The sequence below is a fragment of the Sylvia atricapilla genome, chromosome Z (genome assembly GCF_009819655.1).
Source record: "Sylvia atricapilla isolate bSylAtr1 chromosome Z, bSylAtr1.pri, whole genome shotgun sequence".
NCBI lineage: Eukaryota > Metazoa > Chordata > Aves > Passeriformes > Sylviidae > Sylvia > Sylvia atricapilla.
The window spans coordinates 39,484,371-39,506,868 of NC_089174.1; the positions used below are offsets into that span (position 1 = coordinate 39,484,371).

The 22,498-nt window shown below is 36.8% G+C and overlaps 1 protein-coding gene across 4 annotated transcripts in view; it reads left to right on the forward strand.

Annotated features, from left to right (window-relative positions):
* The window catches only part of SPIN1 (spindlin 1), a 59,792-nt gene extending 37,742 nt beyond the window's left edge, over positions 1-22,050 (forward strand). For all 4 annotated transcript variants that reach the window (XM_066339213.1, XM_066339212.1, XM_066339211.1 and 1 more), the window contains exons 2-6: positions 918-1,146; positions 9,005-9,053; positions 14,240-14,493; positions 15,519-15,752; positions 18,327-22,050. In XM_066339213.1, the coding sequence (XP_066195310.1) occupies positions 1,095-1,146; positions 9,005-9,053; positions 14,240-14,493; positions 15,519-15,752; positions 18,327-18,526 (789 nt within the window). In that variant the 5' untranslated portion in view covers positions 918-1,094 and the 3' untranslated portion in view covers positions 18,527-22,050. The remainder of the gene's footprint in view (positions 1-917; positions 1,147-9,004; positions 9,054-14,239; positions 14,494-15,518; positions 15,753-18,326) is intronic.
* The last annotated feature ends 448 nt before the right edge of the window (positions 22,051-22,498 follow it).

Consider the following 22,498-nt stretch of genomic DNA (forward strand, 5'->3'; position numbering starts at 1 on the left):
ACTAGTTAGGGGCATTCATCTGGTTTTAAGCACTGTATGAAAATTGAAGTAAAAGAGAGAAGATAGTGCTGACTTACAGATTAGACAGGCCCTGTCTCTCACAGATTAGCAGTGGCATTTCTTAAGGAGATGGTCTTGTTTGTGGGCAGCCCTGAAGTAATAGTGAATTCTTATGCATAAATGTTTCTCGGAAAAATATTACTCTGAAATAAGTGAGGCTGTAGTGCTTTGATTTTTTTCATACGGTCAAAATTTTCTGTAATTAAATCCTGAAAGGTGTATTAAAAAGTTGTCCTCAGTTACCTCCCTTATCTAGAGGAATGTGATGACTAAATTCTTCAGGTATTTGATGATCTTAGAGGTGGAGAGAGCTGCCAGAAACTTAAACAGATCTATGAATCAACAAATCTATGAAATATTGACCTACTCAGTAAATTGCTGACATGAGCAGTCATTGCAGTGAAATCAGTGTTTTTAAAACATCTTGTGTTGCATTTCTTTAACTGACTTTTCAAAATTTCTTTGAAGCAAACTTACTCTGTTATGTGAGTGGGAGCATGTTAATTCTAACCAATGGAATGAGTTGTTTGGTACTTTAACCTGGTAAAGGTAGTATAGTTTCTTCTAAGTTAGCAGCCATACTTCCCTGTGTTAAGCTCAGTGAGTTTTAAGAAGCTTTCCTTTCTCTGTGTAATTGACTTAGTGATGTGGAACTTTACCATGACTAGGAAATAAAAGTAGCAGCCTTGTATTTGTTTGGCCATGTATGTCCTGTACCACTGGAAGTTTTCAGAATAACAGAATGTGAAGAAATATCTTACTGTATATGAAAACAAGCATTAAAGTGAGACTTAGTTAAGATAGAATATTTTGGTTTTAAAATCAAGCTACTTATACTTCACCATTTTATTTTTCAGAGTACTGTAATTGGAAGTGCATCTTCTACATTAGAGGAGGGAAAAGTTCTTGATTGAATGGTGGATTAATAAATGGTTGTCTCATCCTAAAACTAAAAGGAAGATATCCTGAAAGTTGGAAAGAACTGGATTTTCACCCTAGTCCAGCAGCTTTGCTGCTCACTTAAACACAGATGAATGAAGACCCCATTTGGAAAATCACCAGGTCAGCGATCCAGAGCTGATGCAGGTGAGATATTCTTTCTGGATGGTTTTCTTTGCTTTTAATGGGTAAAAGGTGTTCTTACTTTACTGACTTTTAAAAATATGTTTTAATGATTTTCTGCAGATGTTAATGATTTTAGATGTCATCATTCCTGTTTTAAAAGAAAATTTACTTTTATTCTAGAAGGTCATGGCTTGAAAAGACAAATAAAAATTAATCCATACAGATCTGACCTTTGTATTTTGTGTTATGTCAAAAGTTATAAATCAGTGACTTGTGTGGGGACATCAACATACTTTTTATCACCAACCATTGTGAATTTTAGCATTTATGAAATTTTCAGAAAACCAACTTGGCAAGTGTAATTGGGAAAGCTCAGTTAACTTTTAAAATACCTAAGCAAACAGACCATTTGGGTGATTCCAATTTGGGTGATTCCAATTTGATTCATTGAAAACTGAAACTGGAGGATTTTTCAGTAACCTTTTGGAAACTTTAAAATGTGTATTTTACCTGAAACTGTGTTAAGATTTGCTGTCACTTACTCGAAACATGTACTGATTCCAAATGTAATGCAGTTACCTTTCAAGTAAGAGCTGCAGGTTTCAAAGGAGGGATCCGGTGTGAAGTCTTGAACACTTGGTTCAGTGACCAAATAGAGAGAGTGATGAGAGGAGTTCCTCAGGTGTCAATATTGGGAGCAGCATTGTTTAACGTCTTATTCAGTGATAGGGGTGGTGGGATTGGGTACACTCTCAGCAAGTTTGCTGATGACACCCCAGCTGTGTGTTGCAGTCAGCAAGCTGGAGGGAAGGGATGCCATCCAGAGGAACATGGATGGGATTGAGAGGTGGGCCATTGCATGCCTTTCGAAGTTCAACAAAGCCAGGTGCCAATGCCCCTGCATTGGGGCAATTCCAAGCACAAGTACATCCTGGACAGACAACAGGACTGAGAGCAGCCTCAACAAGTACTCAGGGGTGTTGGCAAATTAGAAGCTCAGTATGACCCATCAGGGTATACTCCCAACCCCAATGGCATCTCACATCCCAGGCTGCATCAAAAGTAACATTACGGCAAGCGGGGCTGAGGGAGGGAGGTCTTACTGTCTCTCTAGTTTACTCCAGTGAGACATTACCTGGAGCACTGCATTCATCTCTGGGGCCATTAATGTGAGAGTGATGTGGACTAGTTGGAGTTCAGAGAAGAGCCACGAAGATAATTTGAGGCCTGGAGCACCTCTCCTCCTACAAGGACAGGTTTTAAGAGCTGTGGTTGTTCAGCCTGGAGAGAGAAGGCTCCAGGGTGACCTAATTATGGGCCGCTGGTACCTGCAGGGGACTTAAAAGAAAGCTGAAGAGGAGCTATTTACAAGCTCATGTAATGACAGGACAAGGGCAGAAAAGGCTGAGAGTTGTGGTTATTCAGTGTGGAGAGGAGAGGAGCTCCAGGGAGTGCAACCTCTTGATTTTTAAGTGGGGCTTAAGGGAAAGACAGAGAAAGGCTATTTGCCAAAGCCTTCAGTGACAGTACATGGGGTAGCTGTTTTAAACAGAGAGTACAGTTAGGAATTTTTTTATGATGAGTATGGTGAAACACAGGAACAGGTTACGCAAATGTGACTCCTCAGTTGGAAATATTTAAGGTTATGTTCAAAGGGTTATTAAACAACTTGATCTAGTGAGGAGTCTCTTCCCCTATCATATGGCTGAACCAGGTAACCATAATAGCGTCTGGAAGATTATCTAGAAGAGCTGTAAAAGAAGAAAAAGGTTGTACTTAAAGAATTAACTTTTAAATCAGATTTGCTGAACTTTACAACATTATGATACAGATGTCTTATTTATATCCTTCCATTTTTAAAGGTGGTTTCCACTTGCCAAGAAACTTCATGAACAGCACATAGTATTCCAGAATAGCTACATTTAAAGTAGAAATTAGGATTTTAAGTCTTGCCTATAAAATTGCTGTCATCTGGGATTGGATAATAAAGCAGTGATGCAGTCTTAATCAGGAGGAAAAATTAATAAAAAGATACAGCAAAAGAGTGGAAATAGGCTATGTATTTTGTATTTGATATGTTAATCATGTAAAATAATAAAATTGCTGGATTCTAGGAGACTTTCGGATCATGTACCAGTTACAAAAAAAATGCAGTCTGGAGTTAAGAGATAAACCAGTGGTAGTGTCAGGTATTCATATAGGGCAAAATTAATGCATTAACAAAACGTTCTTCAACTGACTTTGATTTCATCCTGTTGTAGAGACTTACCAGTCAGTGACACTACAGGTTGGTATTGACAAAGCTAATTTTTAGCTGTCCTGTCTGTCTGCTTAGGAAGAAAATCTGTTGTAAAGGAGGAGGTACATGTGATTTATAATATCTAAGCATTTGAAATCTCTCTCTGGGAAACATACTTTGTACATAGTACCTTTTTGAGAAACAAAGGATAGAATTGAAGGTGGAGAAGAGAAAGTAGGTGTTTAATTTTTGCACAACAGTAAAGTACATGGCTACAGACTCTAGGAGTTTGTCAAAGCATAGAGTTGTTTTCCATGATACAGTTTCTGTAAATCAAACAGGTCCTCTTCACGGTGCGCCTGTGTGTCTCTCTAGTCAGTGTATTGCTGTCCCAAATACAGGAGAAAGGCAGCGTTTTTAAAGAAAAGTATTATACAATATAATTAATTGTAAAGTAAGATGTGATTACCCTGTGTTAACACAACTGGCCCTTCTAAATCCAGTGATCACCTGTTTTAATGCTTTATAAGTGAAAGGTGTGGTCCTCTGGAGTCTTTCTTAGTAGTGTTCTCCCAGAGATACAGAATCCTACCAAATTGCATGATTGTCAGGAGCAACTGTAAAGCCTTTACTGGACGTTTTGAAAACACAGAACTACTCTCTTAGTAAAGAAAACTTCTAACACGTATATAAACATATGTAGTTTCTTCACCCATAAAAGCAAGTGTAAAGTTTATGAACTAAGAGATCATGGATGTGAATTGCATAGAATTGCAGTGAAATATTTTCTGCAGTTAGAATTTGGTTTATATCTGTACTTCTGACCTACATCAATTAAAAGATGTCCCTTCTACAAACTCTTTGAAGTTGAGGTTGAGCAATACTAGGTGTGAATCAGCAGACTGATATGTTTCTTAGGTCCCCAAAAGTAATTCTGAAATAGTCTCCAGATACAGAGTGCAATTACTGCTGTTCCCACAGATGATTCTGGAATGCAATTTTTAAAAAGCATCTGGGTTTTGCTGCTTGTTTTAAACATAGGAGATATTCAGAGAAGTAAAATATGGTTGGTGTCTTCTGAAGAACCTGTTTGATTTTCATGGATTGCATGGAGGGTACAAACTTGTTGAAATAGCATAACATCGCTAGTAGCTTTCTCCCATGCCTCTTATTCTCCTGTAGCCCCAGCTGAAATGACATGTATATTTCCCTTGAAGCCAACATAATTTTTTTTTTTTAGTCTTGTCATACCCTTTATCTTTTCCTGGAGTAAAGTAGAAATATTCAGGGACATGATTTCTAGTTTTGCTGTTGAATTTTAAGGGTTTACTATAAGGAGCAGAATTAACAAGTCTCAGAAAACACAAGTATGACCAGTATGGCAAAACACCAATTGAGTTCTTAATTCTGTTGCTCTTGTCTGGAAGCTGTAGGTTGTGGTCATTTTCTATTACAAAAAATACGTTTCTGTGCTCTTAGTCATAAGAAAATAAAATAGTGTGAAATAAAAGGGACCTTTTAAAGGTCATCTTGTCCAACTCCTACGATTAGTGGGGACATCTTCAACTAGATCAGGTTTCTTTTGCCCCGTACAGCTTGGACTTGGACACTTCCAGAGATGGGGCAGCCATCACCTCTGTGCAACCTGTGCTAGGTTGCACACTCAATTAAAAAAGTTTCTTTCTTATATCTAATCTTCTCCATTTTAAAATCATTACCCTGTGTCCTATTGCAGCAGGTCCTGCTAAAAAGTCTGTCCCTATCTTTCTTACAGGCCCCCTTCACATACTGGAAGGCTGCAATAAGGTCTTTAGAACTTTCTCTTCTTCAGGCAGAACAGTCCTAACTCTCGCCTTTCTTCACACGGGAGGTGCTCCAGTTCTCCAGTCATCTTCACAGCTTTCCTATGACCTCATTCCAGCAGGTCTGTTCAGTGCTGGGACCCCAGAGCTGGATGCAGGGTTCCAGCTGGGGTCTCACCAGAGCAGAGCAGAGGGGCAGAATCCCCTCCCTCCCCTGCTGCCCACGCTGCTTTGGATGCAGCCCAGGACACGTTTGGCTTTCTGGGCTGGGAGTGCCCATGGCTGGGTCATGTCCAGCTGCTCCATTTTTATGGGCCAAGAAACATTCAGGAGGCAGATAATTCTGATTTTGATCTTCTTACTAGAATATGTTAAAATAAGAATTCTGTGCTGTTCTGCCCCACCCCCCCCCCCTCCCGTGTCCAGAGCTGCTGTCAAGGACAGAGACTCTTAACTAGATTTTACAGTTGTGTAGCCAAGCATTCAGTAGTGTAACTTGATACATCCTTAAAAGGAATTTACATCTCCTTGAGACCTATCCAAACTCAGATAGTGCAGATTAGGAGTGCAAACTGTGGCAAATCAGCATCTGGTTGGTACAAGGGTTGTGTAACTTAGGATCTTCAAATACTTGCTATTGGTATTTTTATTAAACATCCAAATGCGGTTACTTCAGGTATTAAACTGGGAGAAGTTAGCAAACAGCAAAATCCCATTCCCAGAGGTTAGCATAACTTCTCTGCACTTATTGCAAATCCTATAGTAAATCTTCCTACTGTGTCAGTCTAGTGTTTCTGTTCTTGACTTTGGAAGATAAATGCTTCCTACCTCCCTTCTTACACACAGGTTCCATAGTCCTTGAGAGGTGGACGGAAAGCAAATTCTTGTGCTGCACCATTCTGTTATTTTGTTGTGTTTTTTACTTGAGCTACTTTAGCCAAAATCTTACTTTTCTCTCATTAGCTGGAAATGTAAAGTATCTATATTAATCTTCTGGTGATAAATTTTCTCTATTTTTTTAAGAGCAGTTCTCGGATTTTGAGAGATTACCTTTTTTTAATAAAACACCACTGTATTTTTAATAAAATGTGTTTTGTAATACTAAATATTAGTAGAACACAGCCACCTCATAGACAGAGAAGTAACTGAAATTATGCTTTGAAAGCTTTTTTTACAGTTTGTAATAAACTCCTAAAGTCTTAAAGGTTTCTAATCAAACTTTCTGTGATGCTGGTTTTGTTCTTCTGACTAAGTTTTTACACATACTCAGTTTAATTATTTGGTTTTGTAACAATCAGAATTTGAAAGTAGGATCTTTACTGCAGTAATAGACAGATAAGGCCTTAATTTTAAAAAAATTCGGAACATTTCAGATATTGTTATTGTTGGAAATGCAGATTCCTGATGATCTGATGCAAGCTTGAATGTACTAAACATAAGATTATTTCTAATTACTAATTAATTATATTAATTCTGTCGTTCTGTAACTTTGTGTATGCCTGCTTAAATGTTTCATACAAAACTGAAAATAGTAAAATACTTACGAAGACTTTGAAGACTGTTGGTGTTGTCAGTGCTTGACTTCTGTGTGATTCTCTTCAATATGTATATTACTCCAGATACGCTTGGAACATGCACATAGTGTAAATTTAAAAGAATTGGTATGTTTAGGCCTATAGAGAAATTAAAGCATTTTTCTGTAAGTGTTAATTCAAGCATTCCTAGTTAAAATTCTAGGCATGTTTGTACATAAACATGAAGAGTTAGAGTTACACATGGTTCAGTCCAGCACTGTGACCAGATTGTTTTAGATACGACAAACAAGCAACAAATCCAAAACAAGCTGTTGTAAAGAAATTCTTTTTAACTCCATACCATTTTATTTTTTATATATACATATATATATAAAAATATATATAAAATATGTATGTATTCCAAAAGCAGTATAGTGAGGAAGACAGGGAGAATCAGGATCAAGCCAGATATCTTCAGGCCACGTAGTCACCATCAGCTATCACTTTAGCAAGGGGCTATTTCAGTCAACTCTAGTAAATTGTCCCTATGCAGGTGCCCACTGGCTGTAATCTGAAGGCTGCAGTTTTCATTCTGCAAACTAATTTTGATTTTTCAACGCATGCACATCACCTTTTTTATACAGTGTTCTTTTGAAAGTGTTTTTCTGTCATTTTGTTCTTGCCTATTTCCTCTGCTGAAATTCTTCATGGCTGCTCATAAGTAGCTTTCTAACAACCAGCAGAAGCCTGATTTCCCCTTTCCTCATTTCATCTTATTAAAAACTTTCCATTTTTTCATATTCATCCCAAATTAGCACTGGTTGAGTGCAGTGTTCCTCTGCCTGTAAAAATTGTAGTTTTTCATGTATTCTGTTAGGCACAGGTAGTGCTGGTCTGGCTAACTCAGCATGATGTGTATTGGCATCTCCTTTTATCAACTCACTGATGAAAGCTTAAAACAGCCTGTTGATTCACTGCTGTTGCTGGTTGACCATCACAAGTATTGTCCCTGTTGTGTTTAGTTCAACTTTCATTTTAATAGTTGCTGTCAGTCACATCACTGAGCTTTTGCGTTGGGTTTGCGTGGCAAGGTACCAGGAGGGTGCAAGGGTGACTTCTGTGAGAAGCAGCTAGAAGCTTCTCTTGTGTCCAAGAGCACCAATGTCAGCCACCTCCAAGACGGACCTGGCACTGGCCAAAGCTGAGCCCATCGGTGGTGGTGGTAGTGCCACTGAGGTACTGTGTTTAAGAACAAAGGGAAGATTCTGCACTACAGCCATTGCAGGAGAGAAGTGAAACTATGTGAGCATAGCAGCCCTGCAGACGCCAAGGTCAGTGCAGACAGAATGAGAGGCAGGAGGAGCTCCAGGCACTGGAGCAGGGGCTGCTGTGCAGCCCGTGGTGAAGATCACAGTGAGGCAGCTGTGCCCTTGCAGCGCATGGAGGACCCTACGCTGGGACGGGTGCATGTGACTGAAGGAATCTGTGAGCCTGCAGGAAGTCTGCACTCCGGAGCACATTTCCTGTGGCCCCGTGAGACGAGCCCATGCTGGAGCATGTGTGCTGCCGGGACTTGTGACCCTGTGGGGGGGCCCACTGCAGAGCAGCCTGTTCCAGAGGAATGGCACACTGGAAGAGATCCATACTGCAGCTGTTTGTGAAGGACTGCAGCCTCTGAGACAGATTCACATGAAGACTGTTTCCCATGGGAGACAAACTGAAGTGGGGAAAGAGTGAGAGGAGTCCTTTCCCTGAGGAGGGAGAACTAACCCTCAGGAGAAGGAAGGAAGCAGCAGAGACAACGTATGATTAACTGACTGCATCTTCATTTCCTGTCAGCTTGTGTTACCTGAGAAAGAGGAGGTAGAAAAAAAACTGCAAGTGAATTTAGGCCCAGGAAGAAGGGAGAGTTGGGAGGAAGGCATATTTAAAACTTAGCTTAATTTCTCATTATCTTACTCTGACTTGCTTGGTAATAAATTAATACTCCCCAAGTCAAGCCTGGTTTGCCTTTGATGGCAGTTGGTGAGTGATGCGTCTCTGTCCCTCTCTTGACCCAGGAAATTTTGGTTGCATTTTTTCTCCCTTGTCCAGCTGAGAGAAAAGATGGTGGGTACCAGGCATCTAGCCAAGGTCAGCCCACCAGAGCTTTTTGTGCACATAGCCAATATCTACCTCTCTAGAGCCTTTTCCCATTTTAGAAGGTCACTGATCAGTCATAACATGAAGTATTTGGATTCTTTACATTTTGACATTCAACATGAAGGCTTTTATGTAAGTTTTAAAATTAATTTTCAGTAATTTCGACATCTTTTATATTGTAGGTCATGCAGGAGTATCTGCCAGCATGATGAAGAAAAGAACATCCCACAAGTAAGTTGTTAATATATTTGCTAAAGAATAGTGCTCAGTAACTGGAAGTACTCTTCTAGAACTATATCTGTATTGTTCCACTCACTTTGTTCTTGAAAATCGTGGAATAATATTCAGTCTATATATGTGTGTAGAGTCAGACTCTTAATTCTTTCTGGAGGGTAGTAGGAAAGAAAGCCCCACAGATAAAGCTTTAAATGTTGTTTTGACTGTTAACATTATATTTCGTTAATACAATTTTGAAATTCTTTCTGGAATCTGTAGAGAAAGATTTTCAAGCCTGAACTTAGCCACATCTATTGTAGGATGTCTGTTCTGTGGCACAGAGTTTATGCAGTCACCAGGTCAAAAAACCTACAAATCACGTTTACCAAGGACCCAGTTGGGAAGGAATCTGATATATGTCTAATCATGTACATACTATAACTGTAGTGTTGGAAAAGATTTTTTATTTTTTAAAAATAAAGAATGTACTGAAATACTTCTGTAAGGAAGCTGCTGTTAGTATGTGAAGGAAGGATACCTGCTTTTGCTACACTTTTATGGCATGTATTTTTCCATCTTCAACATTTTAAATGGTAGCAGCTGAACACTGGTGAGTACCTGTGTGAAAGTAGAGGTAACCTGTATAAAATTGGTCTTAGTGTCATGCAGCAAGATACAATATCTGGCTATATCTGGTGAGAGGAATCTAAGCTGGGTAAGTGAGAAACTTAAAATGTTGCTAGCTCTTTGTAAGTATTAAGGCATACAGTATGTATCAATCAGAAGCAGTTTGTTTGACAGGCCTATTTTCCACAGTTAATCACTGTTAACAGTGTTAACTGTTTCCCAGAGACAACACCTGATATTAAACTACTCTGATGCCTTCCACCAGCTCATCATTATCCATTCTTGTCTATCTTCATAGAAGGCAAAGAGAAACATTTATTTGTCTAGGGGCAGGTAGAGTTGGTTAAAATTTAATTTCTCTTGTTCTTTTTCAACCGCTCAGAGAAAGGAGTGTATGATGGGAAGACTAACAGAGGTGGGTTGCCTTTTGTACTTGAGGGTGGCTAGATTTGTCTTTATTGTTGTGTTATTATACACTTATTTAAATAACCAAATAGGCTGTAAATTTCTTAGCACAAAGGCTTTTGTGGGACATAAGAAGTTTTGTTCATAAGTGACATAATTTTGAGGTATTTAACTTAAGCATCCAGCTTAGTTTTATGTTAATTTAGCTTAGTTCAATTGTTTATTATTTAGTTAAGGTTTTTTGTGTACCAAGCCAAGATGACTTCTTGTGTGCTGCTTACTGACTTGTCTGAGAATGAAGCAGAGTAGTAGAATATTGTTTATACTTACAGTTTACCATAAGTGGGTAGGATATGAATATGATGTAATACTATATGCTGATACTACTCTGAGCCAGTATGATAGACCATGAGTTAGTAATACATACTTTGTCACTGCTTTAGCTATTTATTAAGTTACCTCCTCATTTAAGGAAAAAGAAAAAGAAGCCCACTGGCACTCAAAGGCCATTGAGATTTTAAAGGTTTGTTTTCAGAAGGTTTGTGGCAGAGGAAGGAACAAGGCATGACTCAGTAATTGAGGTTGTGATAGAATGAGCAGTGTGGATGAGCCTTCTGAACTCTTTAAATGGTAGTTAACTGTTGAGCCTTTTGGAGATGGTTCCCATGGTTATATGACAGTTCTTCCAAGTGCTCTGTCCGTGGGTAATGGTGATCTCTGCCTACATGAAACTGACCTCACTGGCATCAGATCAATCAGTAAACTCACAGATGTCATTCTTTCCACCTTTAGTGTATAAGGATAGTGCAAGATCTAGCACATGTATGAAACAATCTTTTCTGTGTAGGCTCTCCACATTTCTTGTAGTCAGCAGTTCAGAGACTTTGAGGTGTAGGTTATAATTTAACTACAACTGAACTTAAACATTTTGAAATTTTGATACCACTTTAAGGTAACATACTCTTGGCTTCTGCAGCATCTAGAGCTGAAATTCACAACTTAATGATTCTTTTTACTTTTGAGGGAGTATTTTAAAATGTGTCTTAATTAATGTGCTTCATAATCTGAATATAGTGAAAAGTAGTTAATAACAGTTCTCTGATCACCATTCTGCTACTATTCGTAGATATTAATCAGATCACAGTTGTATTAAGTTTCATATCCTCTCTTCAATAACTTTTCTGAATTGTACCATGAAAGATTTGACTGAAAGCATAGTGGCTACTGCTGCTGAACTGCTTCTATAGTGTTTTATACTTTTCATTCCAGTTTTTCATAGTTGTGCATGTTCTGCACATCTGAAAGATGTGATTTTATTTCATCCTTCTGGTTTTGGTTTGGTTCTTTATTCCTTGAGGTATTTTTCTGAGATGACATGATCAGGACAAAAAACAATCAACAGCCAAACCTAAATGGGTAGCTTTATAGGTTACTGGACATTGCCACTCCTGTTTTTCTAAATGTTAGTTTGTGTTTTAAGCACAACCCTCTGGTAATGGCTGATTTTTCTGCTACCAGTCCTCTGCAGTTCTGCAATATGTTGGTTTCCCAGATAGCAGTTGCCAAATTAAAGTTTGTGCAAGGACCATATAAACACAGCTTTAATATTTGGGTAGATTTCCTTCTGGCTGTGTAGTCTTTAGAATGTCTCCAAAAGTATCTGGTTCTGATAATGCAACTTTACTGCATTAGGTTTTACTTAACAGCTTACAGCCTGCAATATAAAGAAGAGGATCTTTTGGGAATCGGAGGGCCACTTACAATGAGGACATGTCTGATGTGTCAAGAATTATTTCCAGGACTTGTTATTTTTTGTTTTTCCTGGCTTCATGCCCTACATGTCTAATTGTTTTCAAGAGCAAATGTATGTGGAAATTTTAAATACTACTTTAATGAAGAAGGAAAAATTGCATTAGACCTTCTGGATAAAACATTGTAGAGGGTTATTTGTGTTACTTGATTTATTACAAAAATACTATACTGTTTAGGAAAGGAGAATCGGTTACTTAGTTGTATTACATAGAACTACATGTATAACTTAGGTATTAATAGTTAGAAACTTTTGCTCACTTTCTTACCATATTCAGATGCAAAATGTAGGTATTCCTTGGTAATATACTACTTCGAATATCTGATTTTTTTATAGCATGAGCCACTTCAAATGGGAAGTGAGCAGCTGTTCAGTAATGCAACCTTCAAACAAAAATTTGAACTGCAAGTACACTTAAGAGGGTACTTGACTTGTAATTAAATTCCTAATGTTCTTTGCTCTGTGAGGCATTTTAAACATAGTTTCCTGTTTGGACTCAGTTGTGTTGTCTTCTTCCTTTTTTTTTTTTTTTTTTTTTTTTTTAGAATGAATGTAAAACTTTTTGCCTTATTGTTCCAAATTAAATATTTAAGTGGATTATGCTTTGTAGGCAGAAAATCAAGTTGACTGGGAGGTTGAATGTCAATAGAATTATAATATTTTTCAAAGATGAAATTATGAGCAACATAAACTAGACAAAGCAATGTCAATTTAAACTTCTTTTATTTCTAGTTGTTTTTATTCCCTTCAGAATGAAGCAGTGTTCCATTAGCACTAATTAAATGAATTGAATACAGAACAGACTCAATTTTATTGTGCTGAGAGCCAGATCTCTGATCTTACTTTGTAAGAGTAAGCTATTACTGGCACTTAATAAAATTAGAAACACATACATGTAGTTGAGCAGAACTAGAATTTAAAAATGCATTCTGGTTTTTGCATAAATTGGAACCAGCTTTGTGGGAGAGTCTCCCTACAGGAATTCCAACCTGTTCCAGATATCTGTGCTATCCAAGTTAGGAATGCAAAAATGCAGCCTGATCTTTGAAAACCTCAAATGATAACAAAAGTGACATTTGAAAACACCCTTGCTAAGATATTCATGGTGAATTAAAGTCTGGAGGTGGGACAAGTACTGAAGTTAATTGTGTATCTTGTTTTTAATAGTTACAATTACAGTTATGATACAGCATCAAACATTCCAGTATCATATTGTGAGTGTATTAATCTGAAATACTGCTTCCAAGAGTTCAGTGGTGTGATTGTTATCTGTATTTTTTGGATTATATAGGGACTTCTGTGAGAGCATTCATCATACCTGGAGACCTTTTTCTTTGATCACTATCTCTAATCTAAGGAAGAATATTGCCTTCTGCAACTATCATCATTAAGATGTTACTTTTAAGCTAGTTGTGTGCATATATTACTGCCATTGAAATGTGTGCTACAAGTAGTAGCCCAAGAATTTATTTTACAGCTAGTTGACATCTACAGGAATTTGGCATCTTGTCGTAATGCCCCTTAGTTTTTTCTATTTGTGTTCAAAATTGTCAATGTGTGTTTTTAATAGCTGAATAAAACAAAACTTGTACAACATTTTCAGTGACCTGGAACTGTCAAATAGCTTACATTACACTTCATCAGAATAGCAACTGTTACTTACCAGAGGGAATTTCCATGCCAATTCCATGAAAATACCAGAAGGACAAAAAAGTTACTTGATCTATTATCCACATAAAGGAGTATCCCTTCTGTGCCATTTACATTACATGCAGTTTTTCATTTTTTGTACTAAATACAAAGTGTTGTTGCTGTCATGTGTCTTTAAAATTACATGGAGTCAAAATTACCTGTAAATAAAAGAGCCTAAATTTTCTTTAGGTGAAAACAGATCTGGTTTAGGGAAAACAAGCATTTTGAAAGAATTTCAGTCAGCCACATAATGCTTGTGCTGACTTTTTCCTCCTGGGAAGGAGTTGTTTACTCTTCTGCAGAGGACAACAAAGTATTAAAGTTGTAATACTGCCAGCTAACCTTGTGCTTTGAGATTTGATCAGGTGAGTTTCACTTTTGACATTCAGTGTAGCAAAGGATAGAATAGTTACATTGGCTTAAGCAAACTAGATTTAGAATTTACTTCTAGGAAACTGACCTTATACAGCAATTAAAAATGTTTCATTATTTTTAAGTATGTTTTTTCCAATAAAGTGTGAAAAACTTTATGCCCAATTAGAATAAGTTATATATAACTTATAACCTATAAAATATATTGTCATGTAAAAGCAAACAGCTGTTTTCTGAAGTAAAATTTTATGTATGTATCTACTTGTTTAATATTAATGTTTGTATCTGTGTACAGAAAACATAGAAACAATGTGGGACCAAGCAAACCTATTTCTCAGCCACGAAGAAATATTGTAGGCTGCAGGATACAGCACGGATGGAAAGAAGGGAGTGGACCTGTAACACAATGGAAGGGCACAGTTCTTGATCAAGTTCCTGTAAATCCCTCGCTCTATCTCATAAAGTATGATGGATTTGATTGTGTGTATGGACTAGAACTTCACAAAGATGAAAGAGTTTCGGCACTTGAAGTTCTTCCGGACAGAGTTGGTAGGTGTTAGGGATTTTTCTCCTAAATAAATATACATACTGGCTGACATTTATCACTAAATGTTTTCCACTAATGCCTCCCGACTTTCCCCAAGATAAACTGTGATCACTTAAATGTTACTGGTCAATTTCATTTTTGTCTCATGGCAGGTAATCTAGATGCTTTAATTTTTTTCTATTCCACAAAGTTTAGATAATGCTAGTAAGTGCAGTTGCTGTCTTCTCTCTTTAGGTAGTATGCAGTACATTTTACATACATACATACATACATACATACATACATACATACAGTGTTAATCTAAAAACTGCATACAATAGTTTTTAGATTAACATTGATATTTCCATTAGAATTTCAGCTGTGAGCCATCTAGACTATTTTGTGTGTCTAACAGTAATGAGGTTACATTTTTTCTTGTACTACCACCCTGTATTTATAATAATAGCAGGAAGACATTTTCTAAGTGAATTAACCTGATTAATAATAGTGCATTTTGGTTTTCAGAATTAGATTGTTGAACTGCACGTGTTTCAATCCACCAGGTTCAGTATCTACTAGTTTACAAATTAAAACTAGTTGCAAAGTAAACACTAGTTTGTAAATAGAAGAAGGTGTTGCTTCGTCTAACTGCAAAGGGATTGGAAGCAGTCTGTAGGGTTGCATTAGGAGGAACCAAACCCCAAAGCTGCATTAATGGCATCAGAGAACTCTGAGATAGGCCTTTTGTTTGTGCCTGTCTCTGTCTAGTGTCTAGCTAAAGTTCAGAGCCTTTACTGCATGATTGATCTCTCATTAGCGTGCATTATGATTGTTTAATCACAGGAAGTACAATAATCCGTTGTTACTTTAACAACGTTCTGAAGGTCTCAGTTCTGCAGCACTAAACTCTCTGGAATGGATACTGTTTGTTTTGTGCATGAATTTACTACTTGCCAATCAGATTGTGCATTAATCAGCATAAAGATAATTTTTTGCAAAGATACATATCTGTGCTTTTGAATGAATTTCTGAAATGCTGTCATTTCAGCTTCATCTCGAATTAGTGATGCCCACCTGGCAGACACAATGATTGGTAAAGCTGTGGAACATATGTTTGAGACAGAGGATGGCTCAAAAGATGAATGGAGGGGGATGGTTTTGGCTCGAGCTCCTATTATGAACACGTGGTTTTATATTACCTACGAGAAAGATCCCGTCTTGTACATGTACCAGCTCTTAGACGATTATAAAGAAGGTGACCTTCGCATTATGCCTGATTCAAGTAAGCCAGTTACTGCTTTCTTTTGGCAGCTTTTTGTATTAAACATTTAGCTGTGGCTTTATTTATGGACAGGAGAGCTGACAAGCATCATATTTGTTAATCCATTTAATTTTTTTTTAAAAGTATCACTGCTAACAAATGTGGTAGTACAACAAAGAACATCTCTGTTAACTGCTGAAATATTTAACTTTTCTTAGCAGTGACATATGTAGGGTAATAACTTTTCATAATTATTCTTAATTCTGCTGAAAATACGGGCACACTACTGTGAAAGACTAGGTTTTGGTTTTTTAGTGGAAACTGACAAACCGGAAGTCTTACATTGCTGTTTTCTTGTAGAAGTGTCACGTCTTGTGGAGTTGGCTCTTGATCTGTGTCTCTGAAGTAGTTCTTTTGGGTCAACCAATATAGTAAGAACTATTTCACTGAGCTGTGTGTCTTTAGTATGAAAAACTTCTTCAGTAGTTGCTTGGAGAAAGAAGTACTTACTTTTTGAAAATTGATTTTCTCTCACATTTTGTAACCCACATAAGAAAAATATTTCCTCTTAGTATTTTTCCTCTCATTTTGAATGGGAAGTCATCTTGTTCAGGACTCCTGTTGATTTAGAAGGATTTTCACAGAATCGTTGTTGTTCTAGTGATTTAGATAGTACGAAAAAAGAGATTATAACAAATACTTTGGGGTTACTTTATCCTGTGTACCAAAACCGTTTCTGACAGAAGGCATCTGGGATTTAAGGAAAATTAATTGTAACTAGTACATATGCAAAGCACTATAGAATCAACCACTACAGTTATTCAGTTAGTAATTTGTTGAGTTGGAGATCATCTTCTTTCAGATGCACCACTGTAATGATCTACTAGCAGAATAAAAATGTGGCACTTATTTGCATAACCTGTGTGTTGATGAAGCAACATCTCTGATGCTTTAAAGAATGAATCACTGATATTAATGGGAAAAAATTACATTCTTCTTAAAGACATATAGGAAGCTTTTTCAGACTTGAATCTTAAAATAACTTGTCCTTTTTAGTAGTCACCAAAACTGGACTAGAAATGTATTCTAAATCTGCTTTGCTTTCTTCTACGTTCAGAGTAGGGAAAGCTTACATATTTTCTTTCCTTTTTAATTGCTTTTAGTGTACTCTACCCTCTGTGCTCACAAAAATATAATTGCTAACTGATTTTCTAAACACTTTTAAGTATTTGCTTCCTCTCCTGAGTGTGACTGCTTTCCAGATACTTTGAATCATAGACTTCAGTCAACAATTGGATGTTAGTATTTTAGATTTTTCAAATCAGATTTTAGAATATCTTCAAATACTTCTAAATATGGTGTAACTTGCCATAATATTATAAACAAAATTTCTAGGGTATATCCCTTTTCAAATATAGGATCTGTGAGGAGACCAAATAATAGATAATTTGTTTCAACCTTTCTTCATCTTATAAGGGAAAAATGTATTGTTGGATCTGATACTAAAACTTTGTCTATGCTTCTAAGTGAAAATGTAGGAATTTGACTTCTGTCTCTGAACTTGCCAAGAAAGACTTTTCATGTAAAACTGATACTAAGAGGATAATAAATATGTGTGACAATGCATTTATAGAGGAAGTGAAACACAAAAAATAAACTTCTGTTTGTATAATTTTTAAGTGTAAATGCAAGCCAATCTATTCATTCCCTGTTGTTTTCTTTTTTCTTTTCCCTCCTTTGAGAGTTCTTTCACAGCTCTCAAAACTGAAAATAAAACGGATAGAATCTGTAAGGGATTCTTAATGCAAACTTGTAACAAAATTACTAATTTAAAAGCTTATGATTTCCGAAATAAAAGCCACATCAGATATTACAATTGCTTTAGAAAGTTTTCCAGTGGACTACAATCTACAAGTTTATCTGAACTAGGAATCAAATAAGAGGAGCTGAGAAAGCAGATGTGGTTAGCTTCCCGTTCTCCATACAGACATACATACCATGTTTGTTCTATGATTGGCTTGTAGCCAATGACTTGGCATGTTACAGATCACACCTTTCATTAACTAGATTTAGCGTAGGGATTGTCTGGTTAGGTTTTACCAGAGTGGAAAATAGTACAATCAGGCCTTACCAAAAGTAGTATTCAAATACGGAGTCAAAAGCCTCTTTTAATAAGGAGTTTACACCTACTACCATTTCAGAAGAGATGCTTTTGTTGCAGTTGAATGCACGCATTGAACCTTTGAATAATGTGTGTAGGAAGAGGGAAGTTAGGCTACCTTTCTGCTAAGGAGGTCCAGTGCCTTTTTCTATTCTCCTCATGGCTTAAATTCAGTTATCTACAGCCATTTTCTACAACTTGTGCATACACTTTCCTGTCAAAGATTTACTTCTCTTACTAATCAAAATGCTATTGTTTTAATAAAACTGAAGACAGTATTCCTTGAAAATTTTCTGAACAAAATTAATTAATCTGTTTGCAACTTTTAGTTTTTTTAATTGTTTTGTATGCATTTTAAAGAAGACTCTGCAGTTGTCTTCTATGGTGCAAGGTTTTATTAATGTCTACTAAAGCATACTGGGTTTTTGTTACAGATGATTCACCTCCTGCAGAACGGGAACCAGGTGAAGTTGTGGACAGCCTGGTAGGCAAACAAGTGGAATATGCCAAAGAAGATGGCTCGAAAAGGACTGGCATGGTCATTCATCAAGTTGAAGCCAAACCATCTGTCTATTTCATCAAGTTTGATGATGATTTCCATATTTATGTCTATGATTTGGTGAAGACATCCTAGACGTCATCATGAACTTTTGCCAAATTTGTGGAACTATTAAATGTAAAATTTGTAGACACAAAGACTTGACTGCTTTCCAGTTTAACGAAAGCTTAAATGTCCCTGCGAACCCACAATCTCTGCCAGCAAAACTGTTTTGTTCTGAGTAATACAAACATGACACATTTTGTGTAAGAGAACTCCTTTTCTTGAAGGAAGTCAGTATGTTTGGGCAGGAGGGAGTTAAAAGCAAAGAACAGCTGCAAATTCAAGCTGTGTAAAGTTGATCTAGTATTGTAATCATTAATCTAAATTTTTTCATGGATTTTGACTTTTTCTTCAATCTTGCACTCACTTGTTCAACTGCCACATGCAAGTGTAGTTTGATATTTTGATATGCCTTCTTTTGTAACATTAAATTTCATTTCTTGGATACTGGCAGTCCTTGTTTTCAGGGTGGGGACAGAGGTGACTTTTCTGAAAGGTTTAAATAGTTTGTGCTGTGTCTAGGAGTGCCTAACTCAAGTAATATCAATCTGCTGTGTTTCTACACTTTATTTCAAATTTAGCTTTTTAAGATCCTGCAGTGCATGGAAATGCTTGTGCGTTTTTTACTGGTCATAGGGTGACTAGTAAGTCCAAGTGTTTGGATCACACACCTTTCAGTGAAAAGGCTTTAAACTATAAAATTACATTTAATCTGTATAACCACTTAATTAGAATAGGCAGATTAATGGCCCATATTTACAAGTTGTAGGAACCAGTGAAATACATGCAACAAGGCTGCCTTCAATCCTAAACATTTTTCTTCTTTCTTTATTATACACACTTCTTTGCAAAACCCAAATGCTTGGTGCCACAACTTTAACAGTATATATGCTACTTCAGAAGACTTTAGACTACGCATTGGCATCAGTAGTCTCATTTAATATCAAAACCTAGCAACCTGAATGTTTGTGTGTGGACTTAGAAGCCTAACAGTAGTTAAAATTTTACATGGTAAATACAGTCTCACGCCAGGGAAGTGGGAGGGGGTGTCCTTTTACAGTGAAGATGTAATTTTAGAGAAGGAGAAGCATTTGTTACCTTCTGCTCAGTCTGTTGCATTCTTTTGTGTTGGTTTCTTTTTAATCATTTTGGTCCAAGAAGGCATCTTTGCATCTTCCCAGTTTATTCTTTTTCTGGCTTTTCCACGTAAGGAGTGTCTGGACAAATCTACAGTTTAAACCTGTTATTGCCTTTTGTGGTGTACGTTGTACTTGCATTGAGGTATGCTGTTAACATGAACTTCATTCTATGAACACTAGAGTTCTGCATGCCAGTGGTGTACTATCTAATGGAAGCTATAGGCAGTCTCAGTGGTTCAGTCATCTGCATTAGATTGTGGATGTAAATAGCAGCCCACAACTGCAAAATCTTTTCATGGTTATAATCTTGCAAGATAGTTGTAAATGAAAATTAGGGTTTCTTAAGTGTGGCAGCTTCTAAAAATAATGGAATTGGAACAACAATCCAGCACAGCAGCAAGGTTGTCATGTTACAATAAGGCAGAGCTTTTCAAGTTTCAAAGAACTGCTTCACAGAAGTACAGAATGTGAAGACAGTTAACACTGTTGATGGAAGGAACAAATACCCTGATGTCCAACCGTGTGCCATTAGTGGAAGAATGCAGGAGATGCTGTTAATCAGAGGGCAGAGGTGCAGTTGACCTCTGTTTTGGGTATTCTCGATATTGAAGACTCAGTGGTTTAAGCCCCTTTCTGTCCATTTTTTTGCCTGAGTTCATATTTTAGCCTTAAGGCTTGTGCCTCATTATGCTGTTGAATGGTAATAAATACTCTCCATATAAATATGATACCTTAATTCTTTGTCCATTGCTACTATATTGCATTAAGTCCAGTATTTCATCATGGGCAACCAAAGGCAGGCTATTGTCTTTCAGTGAATAGCTTCTCAGTGCAGTCCTTATGCAGTAAGTACCCGAGTCGTAAATGTTTCTTGTGTTTGAACAAAGTGAGCAGATTTGCAACACAGTGTTTTCATCCTGCAGATCTGTTGTGTTTTCTATTGACTCTTAAGAGTCCTGCATGTAAATCTCAAAGCTGAGCCTGGCTCCATGAGCCCAAGTCGATATTCGTGGCACAGGAATGAGTGAGTGTATTAATTACACACGAGATACATTAATAACCTAGTACACTGAACTTGGGGCTATATATCTAAGGAATAAGAGGTTTGTTTTGAAATATCTGAGGTTTAGGTATACTGGAACACTTCTAGCATTAGGCTTGCATTTGTGGGTTTTCTGCAAGCCTGTTGAATACACTATGTATTCTGACAATTAGAGTATAATCTATAAACTGTAAATTTCACAGTCGTTTTTCGATGTCCCTGTTGTCTGTTGCGTGGGTATTTTCTTTTTTATTCTTTTTTTCTTTTTTAATAGCTTAAACCACAGTTTTGAGGCTTGAGACTAATTCCACTCCCTGCCCATCTGCTTTGGGCTTTGTTTTAGGCTCATGTTTCAGATCTGCATGCAGTGCTTGCGTTACCCTGGTAAATGTTGGTTCCTTGTTATAGGGGTTCAACATTACTTTCCAAAATCACATAGGGCTTGTGATGGCACAAGCCATGGATCTTTGTATAAAAGTTATTCACCTTTCACATTTACCTGCTGTAGTATTGTTGTATATTGTGTGTGTGCGTGTGTGTGATGTCAGGCTGCCATGTAAAACTTAAAAGGGAAAAAAAAAAAACAAAAAAACACTTAAATGCAGACCATCCTTTTTTGCATGCTTAGAGGGTTAGAACATTCAATGTAACAAACTAAAGTTGCATGTTAAAATGTTTAGGTTTTTTGTTTTGTTCTGTTTTTTCCTTTTGTGTTCAGTTTTTTTGTGAATTTGCTTATTGTGCTGGTTTAATGGTTGTTAGTAGGATTAAATGCACCGGTGAGACGAGCATAGTGCCAACGGAAGGTAATTTTCCAGTTGTATGTGTCATGCAGCATTTGAAGGGACCATGTACTCTGTTAAAGAAAAAATAAAATTTCAGTTGAATAGCAGAACACTACATTCTTCTTTCTTTTGAGTGCCAAACCCTAAACTACGTTCGAGTAGAGATGGAAAAAACCCTTTTTGTTGGAATAGGTAGAAGCATTCTTTAAACAGATTGTTTAAATAGAGGAGCTTTATCTTCAGAGAGAATTTATTAGTTGTGTCAGGAAAAAGAATTACGGTAAAAACAGTTTCTGGTTCCTTGAAAATGCTGTGCTTTTTGTATTTTACATCATTAGTGCAATTTGGATGGTTCCTGGTATGTGTATAGTTCAGAGGTCTTCGTGTTCACATTTTTGAATTAGGTAATAAATTCATCTTTAGAGCTTGGTTTCTTTATTTTTATTTTATTTTGAACAATGTAGACAGTTCCCTGTTCTCTGCATTTAGAAGTATAAACACTTTAAATTGTTACTTAATTCTGTAAGTAATTTTTATAATTATGATGTAACTCTATCCTTAAAACATTTAAAATAAACCCTTTATGTGCAACTGATGCCTGTAAGCTTTGTTCTCACAAGCAAAATGTAGTGATGTGATTTCAGATTATGAAGGAGCAGTTTCTTATTTTTTGTGATTGAAAGGATTTATTATTTCAATGTTGAGCCATGTATGCTGGTAAAATACTTGCCCTATGAAATACATTTGCTTGTAAAGCCAAATACTTACTCTTTTTTCCAAATAAGTATCAGTGCTGGTAAGATGGAATTTGCCTAAGGAAAAGCACACTGTTCAATTGTATTTAACTGAACACGGAAAACTCCCCCTCCAGGGGCTGTGTGGGTCTGTGAAACAATCTCTCTTTTCAGAGCATGCAAAATATCTTGGCGGTGGGGAACTGCAGAAGCATTTGGCAGTGTTTTGGGGATATATTAATTTGCTTTGAATTAAAACAATTTAAAATTTAAATAAGTGTATTTTACTGGTGATAAAAAACAAA